Raw genomic sequence first — 15,357 nt, forward strand, 5'->3', positions numbered from 1 at the left:
ACTCTTTTTTTTTTTTTCATGAAAAAATGACCGGTAAGGGGATCTTAACCCTTGACTTGGTGTTGTCAGCACGACGCTTTCCCAAGTGAGCTAACCAGCCATCCCTATATAGGGATCCGAACCCGTGGCCTTGGTGTTATCAGCACCACACTCTCCCAAGTGAGCCACGGGCTGGCCTTCTCCCCTTGACTCTTACAATTAGTTTTTTTTTTTTGTCCTTTTTGAGACTGGCAGCAGCACGCTCAGCCAGTGAGTGCACTGGCCATCCCTATATAGGATCCGAACCCATGGCGCTGCTGCGCTCCCAGCGCTGCACTCTCCCGAGTGCGCCATGGGCTCGGCCCCTTACAATTAGTTTTTAATTATACAACTTATACACAAATAACGTTTTTCTTAAAAAAAAAAAAAATTACAGTTATCATAAAGATGTCTTTGACTACCACCTCCAGGGACTGTTACTGGTTTAGTCTGTTCTGTTCTTTTTCTGTGTATTTGCATCTACTTATATGTAATTGTAGAAAATATATATTATAATGGGAATGCTTAATATATATGATATATTGTGTGAGGGTACTTAAAAAAGTTCGTGGAAAATAGAATTAAAAGATAGTATGAGTTCTTCTGTGAACTTGTTGAAGTACCCTCATATACATAGTTTTTCAACTTGATTAAAAAAATTTTTTAAAATTTTAACATTTGCCTTTATGTATGTTGTGGGGTACAGTGTGTTGTTTTAATACGTGCATCTACTATATACTGCAAAATCATTCACTTAGGTAGGTAGCATAGTTTTGTACCTGTTAGTCTACCACCTCTCCCCACCACCCCCCTTCCCTCCAGCCTCTGGTAACCATTGTGTGTTGTTTTAATACATGTATACACAGAACAATTGATTTAGGGTAGTTAGCATGGTTTTGCACCCATCAGTCCATCACTTTTCCTCCCACCCTCCTCACAACCTCTGGTAACCATTATTCTGTTCTCTACTTCTATGAGAGCTGCTTTTTTTTTTTTTTTTTTTAGATTCCACATATGAGTGATATGTGGTATTTGTCTTTATGTGCCTGACTTATTTCACTTAACATGATTGGTTTCCAGTTCCATCCATGTTGCTGCAAATGATAAGATTTCATTTTACTGTAATAGCTGAATAGTATTCCATTATGTGTATATACCACAGGGTTTTTTAATCCATTTAGGCATTTAGGTTAGTTCTATCTCTTGGCTATTGTGAATAGTGTTGCCGTGAACATGAGAGTGCGGGTGTCTTTTTGGTATATTCATTTCCTTTGGTTATATACCCAGCAGTGGGATAGCTGGGTTTTAAGGTAGATCTATTTCTCGTTTTCTTAGGAACCTCCATACTATTTCCATAATAGCTGTAGCAATTTACATGCCCAGCAACAATGTAGGAGAGTTGCTTTTTCTCCACATCCTCGCCAGCAATTGTTTCTGTCTTGTTGAGAATAGCCATTCTAACTCATTGTGGTTTTAATTTGCATTTCCCTGATGATTAGTGATTTTGAGCTTTTTTCATGTGCCTATTGGCCATTTGTATGTCTTCTTTTGAGAAATGTCTGTTCAGATCCCTTGCCCATTTTTTAATTGGATTATTTGGTTTTTTGTTGTTGAATTCCTTATATATTCTGGACATTAACCCCTTGTCTGATGTGTAGTTTGCAAACACTTTCTCTCAATCTGTGGGTTTTCTCTTCACTTTAATTGTGTCCCCTGCTGTGCAGAAGCTTTTTAGTTTGATGTAGTCCCATGTGTGTATCTTTGCTTTAGCAACCTATGTCTTTATAGTCTTCCTCAAAAAAACACTGCCCATTCCCATTTTGTGTAGTGTTTCCCCTGTGTTTTCTTCTAGTAATTTCACAGTTTTGAGTCTTAAATTTAGGTCTTTCATCCATTTTGAGCTGATTTTTGTTTATGGTTAGAGATAGGGGTCTAGTTTCAATCTTCTGCAAGTGGATATCCAGATTTTTTTAGCATCACCTATTGAAAAGGCTGTCCTTTCTGCAGTGTACATTTTTGGTACCTTTGCCAAAAATCAGTTGGCTGTAAGTGCATGGGTTTATTTCTGGGCTTTCTATTCAGTTTCATTTATCTGTTCGTCTGTTTTTATGCCAGTACAGTATTGTTTTGGTTATTACAGCTTTATATAGTATATTTTAAAGTCAGATAGTGTGATACCCCTAACTCTTGTCTTTTTGTTCAAGATTTCTTTAGCTATACAGTATCTTTTGTGGTTCCATACAAATTTTAGGATTTTTTTTCTATTTCTGTGGAAAATGTCATTGGAATTTTAATAAAGATTCCATTGGATCTGTAGATTGCTTTGGGTAGTATGGACATTTTAACAGTATTAATTCTTCTAATTTATCAGCACAGGATATCTTTCCATTTATCTGTGTCATCTTCAGTTTCTTTCATCAATGTTTTATAGTTTTCAGGGTACAGATCTTTCATCTTCCTGGTTAAATTTATTCCTAAGTTGGGTTTTTTGTTTCAGATCTTTCATCTTCCTGGTTAAATTTATTCCTAAGTTGGTTTTTTTTTTGGATGCTATTGTAAATGGGGTTGTTTTCTTGATTTCTTTTTTGGATAGTTTGTTGTTACTGTATAGAAATGCTACTTATTTTTGTATGTTGATTTTTTTTATCTTGACTTGAATAAATTTGTTATTAAGTAATTTCACTTTCTAAAGGTTAAAGAATTACTTAGAGAGTGAACTAACTGCCTAAAATAAATCTACTATATTAAGTGCTGTGGTGCAGATAAAAGAATTAGGTGGCAAACTTAATATATTCAGGTTGCTTAAATCAGATCGAGGCTCTCTCTGGTATGTAAAGAGCTTGAAAGTCACCACTCCATGTTCACAACAAGAAAAAAGTTGAAAAATTGAAAATCAGCAACTCTTCTTAGATCCATCAGAGAATTGAGTTTACGGGGCAAATCACCACCCCAAAACTGGAGAGACAGGTGAATACGAAGAATCACAGTTTACCAGGAGAAGCTGCTGCTGGAGCCAGTAACTGGTCAGAATGCTTAGACCGTAATTGATAAGTTGCTGGAGGCTGAGTGAGGACTAGCCTGAGAGTTAAAGCTCCTGGGGCCCCCACACACTTCTGTGAGCTTTACCTCCAGAAGCCTTACCACGTTTTCATGGTGAAGATGGGAGAAAAATCCCCTTGTGCCTTGTGCAAGGGAAGGGGTAAAGTAACCATTTAAAAATATGTCCATAGTATTCTGTTATCCAAACAAAGGCCTGCTCTCAGGAGAAACTACTTTATCAGAACCTTATCTGACCTGGAGGATGGGCAAATTAGCCATCTCTAGTTCCCTCTAGCCCTTCCTGTCTCACATGGCAGGAAGTGTGGGGGTGGCATGGAGGGGGAAAGGCTAAGAACCTCTTCTGAAAGTCACAGCTCAGAGACTTCGGCCCAATAGAACAATGGAGATATAATCAGATTATAGAATATTTCCCTTCCCTAATACTTTTCCATCATATCAACAGGGCTTCAATATATTAACAGTGGATTACAGCTGAGAAAGCTGCAACACAGGGACTGTTTAAGAAGTTTCTAGGGAAACCCAAACACAACAGGGGAGGCAAAAACAAGGACATTAAAGGAAATGGACACCTACAGCTACAGCAAACATTAAACACAACCTAACTCCTAAACATCACACAAAAGGCCTATTTACTTTAGTTTCTGTTACCTGATACGTCTTGTCTAGCTTTCAACAAAAAACTACAAGACATGCTAACAAGCAAGAAAATTCACAGTCTGAAGAGACAAAGCAAGCATTAGAACCAGATTTAGATGTGGCAGAGATTTTGTAATTGTCAGACTGGAGATTTTAAATAATTATGATTAACATGCTTAAAGGGCTTGTATGGAAAACGTAGACAGTGTAAGAACAGATGGGTAATATAAGAAGAGAGATGGATACCCTAAGAAAGAATCAAAAGAAAATGCTAGAAATCAAAGTCACTGTAGCAGAAATGAAGAATATCTTTGGGCTCATTCGTAGACTAGACACAACCAGGGAAAGAATCAGTGAGCTTGAAGATATATCAATAGAACCTTTCCAAACTGAAATGCAAAGAAAAAAAGAAAATCTGTATGAAAATGAAAATATATCTTATCAAAACTTGTGGGATGTACTAAAAGCAGTGTTTAGAGGGAAATTTATAACATTACATGTATATATTAGAAAAGAAGAAAGATCTAAAATTAGTAATTTAAGTTCTCACCTTATAAAACTAGAGAAAAAAGAGCAATATAAGCCTAAAGCAAGCAGAAGGAAATAAAAAATAGAGCAGGAATCATTGAAATTAAAAACAGGAAAACAATAGGAAAAAAAATTATGAAACCTAAAGCTGGGTCTTTGAAAAATCAGACTGAGGGAAATGTTTTATATACATAAACACTTAAATAAGTGAACACAAAGCTTGATTATATAGAATAGCCAATAAGTTATTATTGGCATGTGAGAGGTAAGAGTAGTGTGGCTAGAGGGTGTTGTATTAGATGGACACCTGAAACAGACCACAATGTCCCTCTAACTATGCTGATTCAAAAAGAAGTTCCCAAAAAGTAGATAAGAATTTTCAAGGTTTCTGGGAATCTCTTTGAGCCTTGTTAAAGAAACTGTTAATCTTTTTATTCATATCCCAAAACTTCTACGTCCTCTGTATCTAAGATTTGAATTACTATTGTAGCTTCTTAACTGTTCTCCCTGCATGTAACCCCCATGCTTAGACCCATGTCTTTTCAGTTATCCACATATTCCAAGTTCATTTTCTTCCTCTGGCTTTCCGACAACCACCAGCCTTGACGTATTAATCATATCTTTCTCTCCTTTGCTGTCTTTTAAATCTGGAAAGGAAAAAACAAGCTGCGTTTCTCTCTACTCACATGCAGCAGTCTCCAGATGTGTACAGAATTTCCCCCACATGCCAAGTAATTCTCCAGCAGATACCAACTGGGTGTCCTATGATTCAACTCAATTCTGACACTGTCTGCCTGGAGATAGTCCCACGTCCCCCTCCTCAGGGTAGGCTAATTTGCTTGAGTAGCTCATGAAAGTAAGGGTAATACTTTATTTATATTTATGTATTTATTGTAAAGGATAGAGATAAACAGCCAGATGGAAAAGATGCATAGGGCAAGGTGTGGGGAAGAGGGCGTGGAGTTTCCGTGCCCTCTTTAGGTATATCACCCTCTGTGCACCTCCATTTATTCAACCTCCATGTATTCAGCAACCTGGAAGCTTTTGGAATTTTATGGAGGCTTCATTACATAGGCATGATTGATTAAGTCGTTGGTCATTGGTAATAAACTCAACCTTTAACCCGTCTCCCCTCACTGGAAGTTGAGAGGTGGGCTGAAAGTCCCAACCCTCTAATAATGCCTTGGTCTTTTAAGTGAGCAGCCCTCATCCTGAAGCTCTCTAGGGGACTCCACCTACCAGTCATCTCACTGTCATACAAAAGACACTCATATCACTCTGGATATTCTAAGGATATTAGGAGCTATGTACCAAGAACCAGGGGTAGAGACCAAATATATATGTATCACAATATCCTTTAATTTATTACATCATTACCTAGTGTATAATACCTGGTGTACATGTCTTTCCCCTCTTTGGAAAGATCAAAGGCTAATTATTGTTGAATCCTCAGCACCTGACACTAAGATGGCAAATAGTAATAAATGTTTATTGGATTGAATTGAGTGCCTACCTCACCTTCTTCCTCTTTTTGTAATACCTTACTTCTTTTTGCCTATGCAGATTCTATTTCTCCTTTAGAACTCACCTGTTTCATGAAATCTTTCTTACCTTGCAGTCCGTATTAATTTCTGAAGTCCTACTGTATTCACATGCTGCATTGTACAGTGAACTGCAAGAAATCTGGAATAACTTAAGTATCCAAAACATTTATGTAAATTAGTATAGAAATAGGAAGTTAATAGTTAAGATATTGAAAATAAGTATTTTTTTAATATTTGCTTTGGGAAGGTACTGCACTAGTCTTTAAGAAGACAAAGGTAAATACTTCCTTCAAAGAGCTTACAGTTTAGTAGGGGAGATAAGACATAGTAAGTAGTTAAATAGTGAGTTTCATAAGGGATGTGTTTTAAGTGTTCAGAGGTGGCCAGTTGGGGAGTAAAGCTTTATAGATTTGATAGCCATTGGGTAAAAATTAAACCCCATAAAGTACTCTTTATTATTTCTATCTTATCGATGAGAAAAACTCATGCCCAGAGAAGTTAAGTATTATTGTGACCAAGCTCAATGGTTAATAACTGGTAGAGTTGAAATTTAAACCTAGTAAGTCTGCCTTCAGAATTGCTGTCTTTAATTGCAACATCAAGACTTTAGACATACTGATAAGAATTAACAACACTGATTGGATATGGAGAGTAATGAAGTAGAGCAGGAAAAATTGACATCCAGAGAGCCTGACTGAGGTGATTAATATAGTGATGGTGCCATCGACAGCATTGGGAGCACAAGATAGGACATAAGAGTAAATGGAAAAGTCAATTCATTTTTGGGCATACTGAGTTTTAGGTACTGGTGGAAGGGACATCTAGCAGTTAGAAATGTCAGACTGGGTATGAAAGGCAGTTCAAAACAGGGCAAACCTGAAGGCCACAAATATGAGGGGACTTCAGAAAGTTCATGGAAAAATGGAATTAATAGAAAAGTAAAAAATATAAACTTTATTTCTCAACATAAGCTTCATCAAGTCCAAGACACTTTTGTAAGCAATAATATCAGCTATTTATTCCATCCCTAAACAGCTTAGGGTCCTGGGAATTTAACTATGTCAATGCAGTCTTTTTTACGTTATTAACTGAAGAAAAATGGATGCCTTTTAAAGATTTTTTAAGATTAGAAAACAAACAAAAAAGTCAGAAGGAGCCAAATCCAGACGAAAAGGTGGATGCCTGATGATTTCCTATTGAAACTCTCATAAAATTGCCCTTGTTTGATAAGAGGAATGAGCAGGAGCATTGTCGTGGTGGAGAAGGGCTCTCTGGTGAAGGTTTCCCAGGCATTTTTCTGCTAAAGCTTTTGCTAACTTTTTCTAAACACTTTCATAATAAGCAGACGTTGTAATTTTTTGGCCCTCCAGAAAGTCAACAGGCAAAATGCCTTTAACATCCTAAACTGTTGCCATGACCTTTGCTCTTGACCGGTCCACTTTTGCTTTGACTGGACCATTTCCACCTGTTGGTAGTCATGGCTTTGATTGTGTTTTATCTTCAAGATCATACTGATAAAGCTATGTTTCATCTCCTATAACAATTTGTTGAAGAAATGCTTCAGAATCTTGATTCCACTTGTTCAAAGTTTCCATTAAAAGTTCTTCTCTTATCTGCAGCTGATCTGGGTGCAATGGTTTTGGCACCTGTGGTGCAGAAATTTTGTTCAACTGATTTTTCAGACAGGATTGTGAAAGCTGAACCAATTGAGATGTCTGTTGTTGGGTATTATTTCTGCTGTTAATCATCGGTCCTCTTCAGTTATGGCACAGACAAGATTAATTTTTTCCTTTCACATTGACGTGGATGGTCTGCCTCACCTCAGTGTGCTTCACCTTCAACATCGTCTCCTCCCTTCCTAAAATGAGTTACCTATTTGTAAACTGCGGATTTCTTTGGAGCATTACCTCCACAAACTTTTTGTAAAGCATGAGTGATTTCACCATTTTTCCACCCAAGCTTCACCATCAATTTAATGTTTGTTCTTGCTTCAATTTTAGCAAAATTTATATTGTTCTGATAGGTGCTCTTTTCAAACTGATGTCTTGTCCTTTCTAGTCCTGCAAACTAGATCCTGATTAGACTTGTTATAACAAGTTAGTATGAGTTTATTTTGGTGCAAAAAAATTTTGCAATCCCATGCATAGTTTTTTCATAGTATGAATTTTCCATGAACTTTTTGAAGACCCCTCATACATGGAGCCTGTCTAACCTTATTAGGAATTGCAGAAATAGAAGTTTAAAACATGAGAAGCCCTTTCGTACCTACTAGATTGGTTCACTAAATTTGTGACAATGCTGGGGAATAAGAATTCTTATACACTACCAGATGTACAGCTGTTGGCAGTACCTAATGAAGTAAAATTTGCATATGCTTAATGACTCAGAAATTTCATTTTTAGATAGTTGTCTTAGAGAAACTCTCGTATATGCTCATGAGCGTTCATTGCAGTGGTATCTGTAGTAGTGAAAATTTTTAAATGTTCATTAATAGAACAGATAAATCATAGTATACAATACAATGGACTATTATGCAGTAAAGTGAATTGAACTAGATCATCATATATTAATTAACATGGATAAATTTCAGAAACAGTGTAATTTGCTGTTACTGATGAGAAATTTTAAAAGCCACATCATTTATATGTGTGTATTAATTTTTTCATATGGGCATATACATATAGAGGAATGTGAATAGGAAGAATACCTGCTGTTCTTATTTTTATCTGTTCCATTCCCCCCTTTTTTTGCTCAAGTATTTTAAAGTAAATCCTAGTGATCATGTTTTCAACAGATATAGATTTAAAAAACACACACACAAAGCCCAAGTATTTCCACATCCAATAAAATTAAAAATCATCTCTAATAATACCTAAAATCTGTTTTGTGTTAAATTTTTTCCAGTTGTCTCAAGATTGTCTTTTTTACAGTTTGTTCACACATTGCATTTGGCTGAATGTTTCCTAAAGAATCTCTTTTTTTAAGGAGTGATTTTGTTTCTTTGTTTTGAACAGAAGTTTTTTGATTTTGCCTTTCCTTTTTTTGGTAGGTTAGAACCATCAGAGAGCCTTGAGGAAAACCAGCGGAACCTTCTTCAGATGACTGAAAAGTTCTTCCATGCTATCATCAGTTCCTCCTCAGAGTTCCCGCCCCAGCTTCGAAGTGTGTGCCACTGCTTATACCAGGTATGCTGAAAGTTAGAGGTTACCGTAAGAAGAATGTTTGACCAAAGAGAAATTTAGCTGCTGATAGTGGGTGGTTGACAATAATACTGAGTAAATTTGGATGAGTAATACATTAAGAATTGTTGGAATTGGCTTTGAAAAAAACTTAAAAATAGCTTAGGAGACAATTTGAAAGTACTTTTAGAGAATACTTTCAAATGTTAAATTTTCTTTGCATTGGGAGCAATTTAAAATGCACTGAGTCTATTGGGTATGATGGATGTTGCTGAAATGAGGTATATTATGGAATTTATTTATTTATTTTATCTTTTGCCTCAGTTACTTACAGCATCTTTCACACATAAGGCAGCTCTATTCCTTGCTTTTTGCATTGTGAATTGCTTGATCTGTAAATTTGGTTTCTTCATTAAGATATAATACGTCAGGTTTTCCTAGGACAGACTGATTGTTCTGTTTGTTCTTTGTAGAATGCTACTCATAAGATATATTGCATCATCATTCAGACCAAATTATTAGATTTTCTACCACTAGTACTGCAAGTAATGCTTCTGAGTTCAGATGTCCACAGTCATTCCCTCCTTGTTGAGGGAATTAGGTTTGTGATCTCTTATGGCTTCTATTTTTTTTGAATTGCATATGCAGTTTTAGATATGATTTATTTATTCTAAGGGAGGTCCTGCGAATCCACATTGATCTTTTGTAAACTGATTTTGGAAGAAACATTAGTGGGTCTGGAGTTTGGGATGGGGTAACTTACCAAAATCAATGCCTTTGTGTGTCTCTCTTTGCAGAGTCATCCCCAGCCATTTGTTTTTTTGGCACACAGCTTCAGTTGCTTAGAGACATTAACAGCATCAGTGAAATCACCATTTTAAAAAGCTATTTGAAGCTGCTCTGTGTGAATTTTTCCCCCATTGCTATTTTTAAAGATGTATCTGCTGTATCTATTTTAAAAAAACCCAAAACTTTTCTTAATATACATGGGTGACAAATCATACCTAGTTAGCATTGTCTCTCTTAATTTATTATGACTTTTCTGCTTTTTCAAAAAAACTCAAAGAAGCTTAGGAAAGTCCCACATAATTTTTTAGCTAGTTAAATCTGAGGCTAGAGAGTGGTTTAATTTTAATATGAAACTTAATACAGTGAATAATATCTTCTTTTAAGTTAGGGACTTATTCAGATTTCTCTTTGAATTAATTCAGTAATTTTTTCTGTTTATAAAACTAGGCAGACGAGAAATAGTGAGCACATATTAAAAAAAGTCTGTATCAACTTTTTGGTTGGCTTAGTAGTAACTATGTCAGAGAGCAAATGGGTTTCTAAAATGAAGGTGGCTTTGACTTTAGCTAGTTAAAAGTGAATGGACATTCACTACCTGATTACACAGTCCAGTAGATTTTGGTGGAAATTCTTCATGTGGCTGTTATCCTAAAAGAAAAATGTCTGTATCCTCAGCAAACTAGAAGACCAATTTGAGACCATGATTATGATCATGTAAAAGGATCAGGGCTTGGCACTTATTAAGTACTTAGGAAATATTTAATGAAGGAATAAATTTCTCCATCCCTCCTACCCAAGTGGACAAGATTCTTCCAGCTTTCATAGTTAGGAATGGAAGGAAATAGTGAAAACAGAAAATAGAGCCAGGTGATAATTAGTAGCTTATTAAATACTATGTTATGCTTTTTAGAGCACTTCATAATAAAATATCCTGTATTATCTTAATAACAGACCTAAATTATCATATCAAAATTTTACATAAAATTATTCTCATTGAAGACATTAGTTAAATGTTGTATAAGTGCATTGTTTTGAAGTGTTGGGTAAACTTAACATTGTTGGAGAGTAGAGTTCTATGGAGCAAAGGTATGCTGTGCTATTTGTAAATAGGGCTTTATTTTCTTATGACTGATAACAGGGAATTTTACATTCACTAATTGAAAAGGATAGAAAAAAAGAGCTTTGATCTCAAGGTATTTTTTCATTGAGTCTCTTCCCAAACCTAGTTTTTCCCTTTTCTTTGCTCTTTTGTTTTTATTCACCTCCCCTCTTCTTGCTTTTTCTTGCCCTTCTGACTTTGGCAGTAACATAATGGTACCTTTGTACCTGGGAGTGACAGTTTTTCTTTAGTAAACATGGCTCCTGCTTTGGGACCTCTAGGGAAAATTTAAAAGCTTAGTGAGTATATTGCTAGCTAATAAACTTTTCTGAGCTTTAGCTCTTTTTACTTTCGTTTGTATTTTGGCCATTAAGCCTTTTCAAATCATGCTTTAATCAGCTCTGTTACTTTATATGCCTTCCTTACTTAGTGGACTGTGTTAAGATTATGTAAGAATTGCCAACTGTGAACATGTGTCAGATTTGTAACTAAGTCATTTTTCTCATGTATTTGTTTTCACTTTTCCTCCTGATAGTTTTAGAATACAAAGAATATAATTCCCACAGTGGATATCTCTTATGTTATGGTGAGAGAATTCTGAGAAAGAGCTAACTATTATGATTCTAAATAAATGTGATCTTTTCCCAGTAAATTTGCTTCTGCAAACCGAAGTAGTTTACACAGTTTTTCTTTCAGGCTGTAAATGATAGTTGTATACCATAATTGAAAAAAATGTACAGAACCACATTTTGTGATATATATAATTATTAGTGCTTTTGTATATAGTCTAAAGTTTGAACCAAAGCTCTGTGAGACAAGGGACTGTGTCTCATTTTACTGCTGTCTCCCAGTGCCTCGAATGGTGTCTGGCATGTAGGTGCACAATAACTGCTTGGACGGACGGACAGATGGATGGATGGATGGATGGACGGACGGATGAATGTTGAACTAACTTTAAGCCCAAGTTATGGGTTATGGTATCAGATGCCCAGAATTCCTAGAATAAGATGCCATGTATCAATGGATTAATGAATTCTAACTTGGTTTTTAAAGTATTTTAAAATTACTGTTCTGCCTAGTGTACTCCAGTCAGGAGACTTTTAATTTTGAAGGAACTCTTGGCCTAGAAGGAGCTCTGGGAGGTGAAACCAATATGTCTCTGTGGGTTTTGGGGTTTTTTTGGGTGCTTTCTTTTGAGACATTCAGATAAGTGGTCAACTGTAGTATGTGAAAAGTTTTAAACAGGCTTACAGTTTTATTCTATAAATTTCTCTGCATTTTCTTCACTTTAATATTAATTAATGCTTTTTTCTAGTTGAGCTGATAACATTCTTCCAAATGTTGCAGAGCTTTTAACCTCCTTTAATTAGAACCATTTTAAGAAGTAGCCTGCAAACATTGGAAAATATATGAAATTTTAACAGTAATTTTTTTAAAGAGAGATTTTTAATTCAGAATTTCTAAAGTGAATTTTAATTATATTTAATTTTTATTTCTTTAGTCAATAGGATCTTAATTAAATGCCAGATATTGAAAAAAGAACTTTAAGTCAATTGAAGGATACACAGAGAAATATTTTGCATATCAAGAGAAAATTATGTAGACATGAAGAAATGCTTTTAGTGTGTGATCTACTTGTAATGAACATTTTATACGAAATTTATCAAAAGCTAGGAATTAACTAAAATGTAAATATTTAATATCCTCAGATTCACTGGGGAGATCTTTTCTGTGATTCATAGCCAGAAATAGTAGACATGATTGGGTTTCAACATTTCTCACTGTTTATTTAGAGCTTGGCTTAAAAATGTAATAAAAATAAAAATCCAGAATTAAATTCATCCCACAAAATTCAGTTGATTTCTAATTTTTTGTTGATTCCATTTGTGTTACATTTTATTGTGTAATTTTATGTACAAGCCAACATTGTTTTTGTTGCTGTATGTAGTCGGTGCTGTGACTTGTTTGTGCTCATCTCTGTTCTGTAGGCAACTTGCCACTCCCTACTGAATAAAGCTACAGTAAAAGAAAAAAAGGAAAACAAAAAATCAGTAAGTTTGGAGAACTTTTTATTAGCTGTTTCTTTCAAAGCAAAACAAAAATCTTTTGCTGTTTGTTAAGAACATCTTCACTTCAGCCTATTTGACCTTCACTGTAAAATCATTCTACTAATTCTGGCACAAAATAGCTTTCATTTCAATTAACCCTGGAATTAAGTTACATTGAAACATTCTCTGTGTTCCTTTGGTTTGATTTATCCCAAAGGTATTTTGTGAGCATTTGTTCCTTTGGATATCCTTGGTCTAATTTTATTATTGTTATTTTTAAAATTATAAACGAATGCAAAAGAAACTTAATTTCAAGGATTTAGGAAATGCTGACTCTCTTCATTCTTGCTTCTTATTCACAGGTAATGTGAGTGGTTTCTTTTCCTAGAGGGGAAAGTTTGTCTTAATCATAGAAGTATATGGTGGGAAAGTGTCACTTTCTAAATCTAAAATTGCTAAATTTAGTTTTCTACTCCTTATATTTTCACCTAGACAGTCTCATCCAGAATTCAGAAAATTCTTAGATTACAGAAATTCTAATGGTGAAACCACTTTTACCTCAGAGAAAATCAATTCTAAATTACTGGAATGAGAACATAGTACTTTTGAAATAAAGGAAAACAGTGAGTCCATATTTGTAGAGAAACACTTCATTTTGCAAACGTAATAGGAATATATTGTCTGCTTCTACAAACTTGACCTAATTTAAAGGGAGAAAATTATAATAGTCATAATTATTTTCTTCCAGTGGATAAAATTTGTCCAAAATATAATATGCATTCATTTTAAATTTGCCATTATCTGTCAGTGTGACTTATCAGACTAAGCCCTATCGTTGTTCACATAATCCAAATGATTGTAGAGATAGATATAAAGAAAACTTGTAGGAGTCAGGTAGATAGTTTTTTTAAAAAGGTATAATTTAGAATATATTGTTCATGTGGTTTCATCTTTCATTTCTTGTTTTAACTTTACATATAATAAAACCTTACATATAAACTTCTAAGCTTTACAAATAAATTAAGGTTTACATATAAATTTCCATTTTAAATTCAGAACTAAATTAAAATTTAGAGACATATACTTTTATTATGTCCATTCAAAATTTTCTTTTTGAGTATGTTAAGTAGATTTGGTCAGCTGGGAGCAAATTGACTGGATTGGATGGCCTTCTTGCTTAATAAAGATATTTCTTTCTAGTGCTGCTTCAGCCTGCTAATTCTCAGTGTATGTGGGTTTAACATAATATACACCATCACTTTGAAATTAATTTTCTGTTTCTAACACTTTTGTTCAGTGTTATACTAATGCCATTATGTAGTTTATCACATAAATTAAAATTCAGGCTTTCTGTGTTTCTCTAGAGCATGTTTTCTAGACTTCCTAACATTACTTTATTTATTAAGATTTTGTCTAAAATTGTTCCTTGAAATGTTTTTTTTTTTCTACTAGAGTTATTTTCAGATTTTCTTTTTTTTAAGGTTTCTGGGTAACACTAAGTTTTGGAATGTATTTCTCAGCACAGGTGATGTGATGGAAACAAGGGGAATCTAATTGGTAATTTGAGATATTTTAGAACACATTACAAAGTATGAAGATAGCATAGTTATTGTAAATTTAAAATGTTTTATGGAATTGTTTACTTAACAGAATCTAATGATCTTCTCTTTTAATAGCAAGCCAGCTTTCTTTGGAGGTGTATGTATCATGGATTGGAATATGTAAAATATAGAGAGAAGGTTCTGGCTTCTGGTGTATAGCTGCATAATCATATTATAGATGATTCTGTTTATTGTACTCTAACATATAATATGTAATTAGATTTACTTCGAAGGTTAATTGTCTGCCTGATTCAGAGAGAATTTGCCGTAATTAATCATGTATGGGTAGTGATCTTACTGTTTCTTCTTTTATTTTTTATTTTATATTTTTATTTTTTTGGTGGCTGGCCAGTAAGGGGATCTGAACCCTTGACTTTGGTGTTGTAATTCTGTGCTCTAACCGACTGAGTCAGCCCCTGTGATCTTATTGTCGATGTGCATTTATTTGCATCATGTAGTTCAGTTTTTACCAAGAAAGTTAGAACCCTTGACTTTGGTGTTGTAATTCTGTGCTCTAACCGACTGAGTCAGCCCCTGTGATCTTGTTGTCGATGTGCATTTATTTGCATCATGTAGTTCAGTTTTTACCAAGAAAGTTAAAGGGGACATTGGCTGATAACTGGTTTTATCACATAGACTGGCCCAACTTTGACCTCGTATGCAGGATAAGAATATCTTTTGGATCCAAATTCAAGTTTTATGGATTTAAAAATTTTTTTGAGTTTTTGTTTATTCTGAGATAAAATTACAATAATATTAATCAGTGGTGAAAGAAAAAAGCAGTCCTTTTATAAATTGACTTATGAAATTTGCTATGCAGTATTTTTATTGATATTGGTCATGGTCATGTTTTTT

General features: G+C 34.6%; 1 protein-coding gene across 1 annotated transcript in view; it reads left to right on the forward strand.

Moving 5' to 3' along the window:
- The window catches only part of NF1 (neurofibromin 1), a 202,826-nt gene that overhangs the window by 81,523 nt on the left and 105,946 nt on the right, over nt 1-15,357 (forward strand). Inside the window, exons 30-31 of the mRNA XM_008589180.1 lie at nt 8,836-8,971; nt 12,842-12,904. Of these exons, the coding sequence (XP_008587402.1) occupies nt 8,836-8,971; nt 12,842-12,904 (199 nt within the window). The remainder of the gene's footprint in view (nt 1-8,835; nt 8,972-12,841; nt 12,905-15,357) is intronic.

This window comes from Galeopterus variegatus, unplaced genomic scaffold (genome assembly GCF_000696425.1).
Source record: "Galeopterus variegatus unplaced genomic scaffold, G_variegatus-3.0.2 Scaffold134, whole genome shotgun sequence".
NCBI classification, from domain to species: domain Eukaryota; kingdom Metazoa; phylum Chordata; class Mammalia; order Dermoptera; family Cynocephalidae; genus Galeopterus; species Galeopterus variegatus.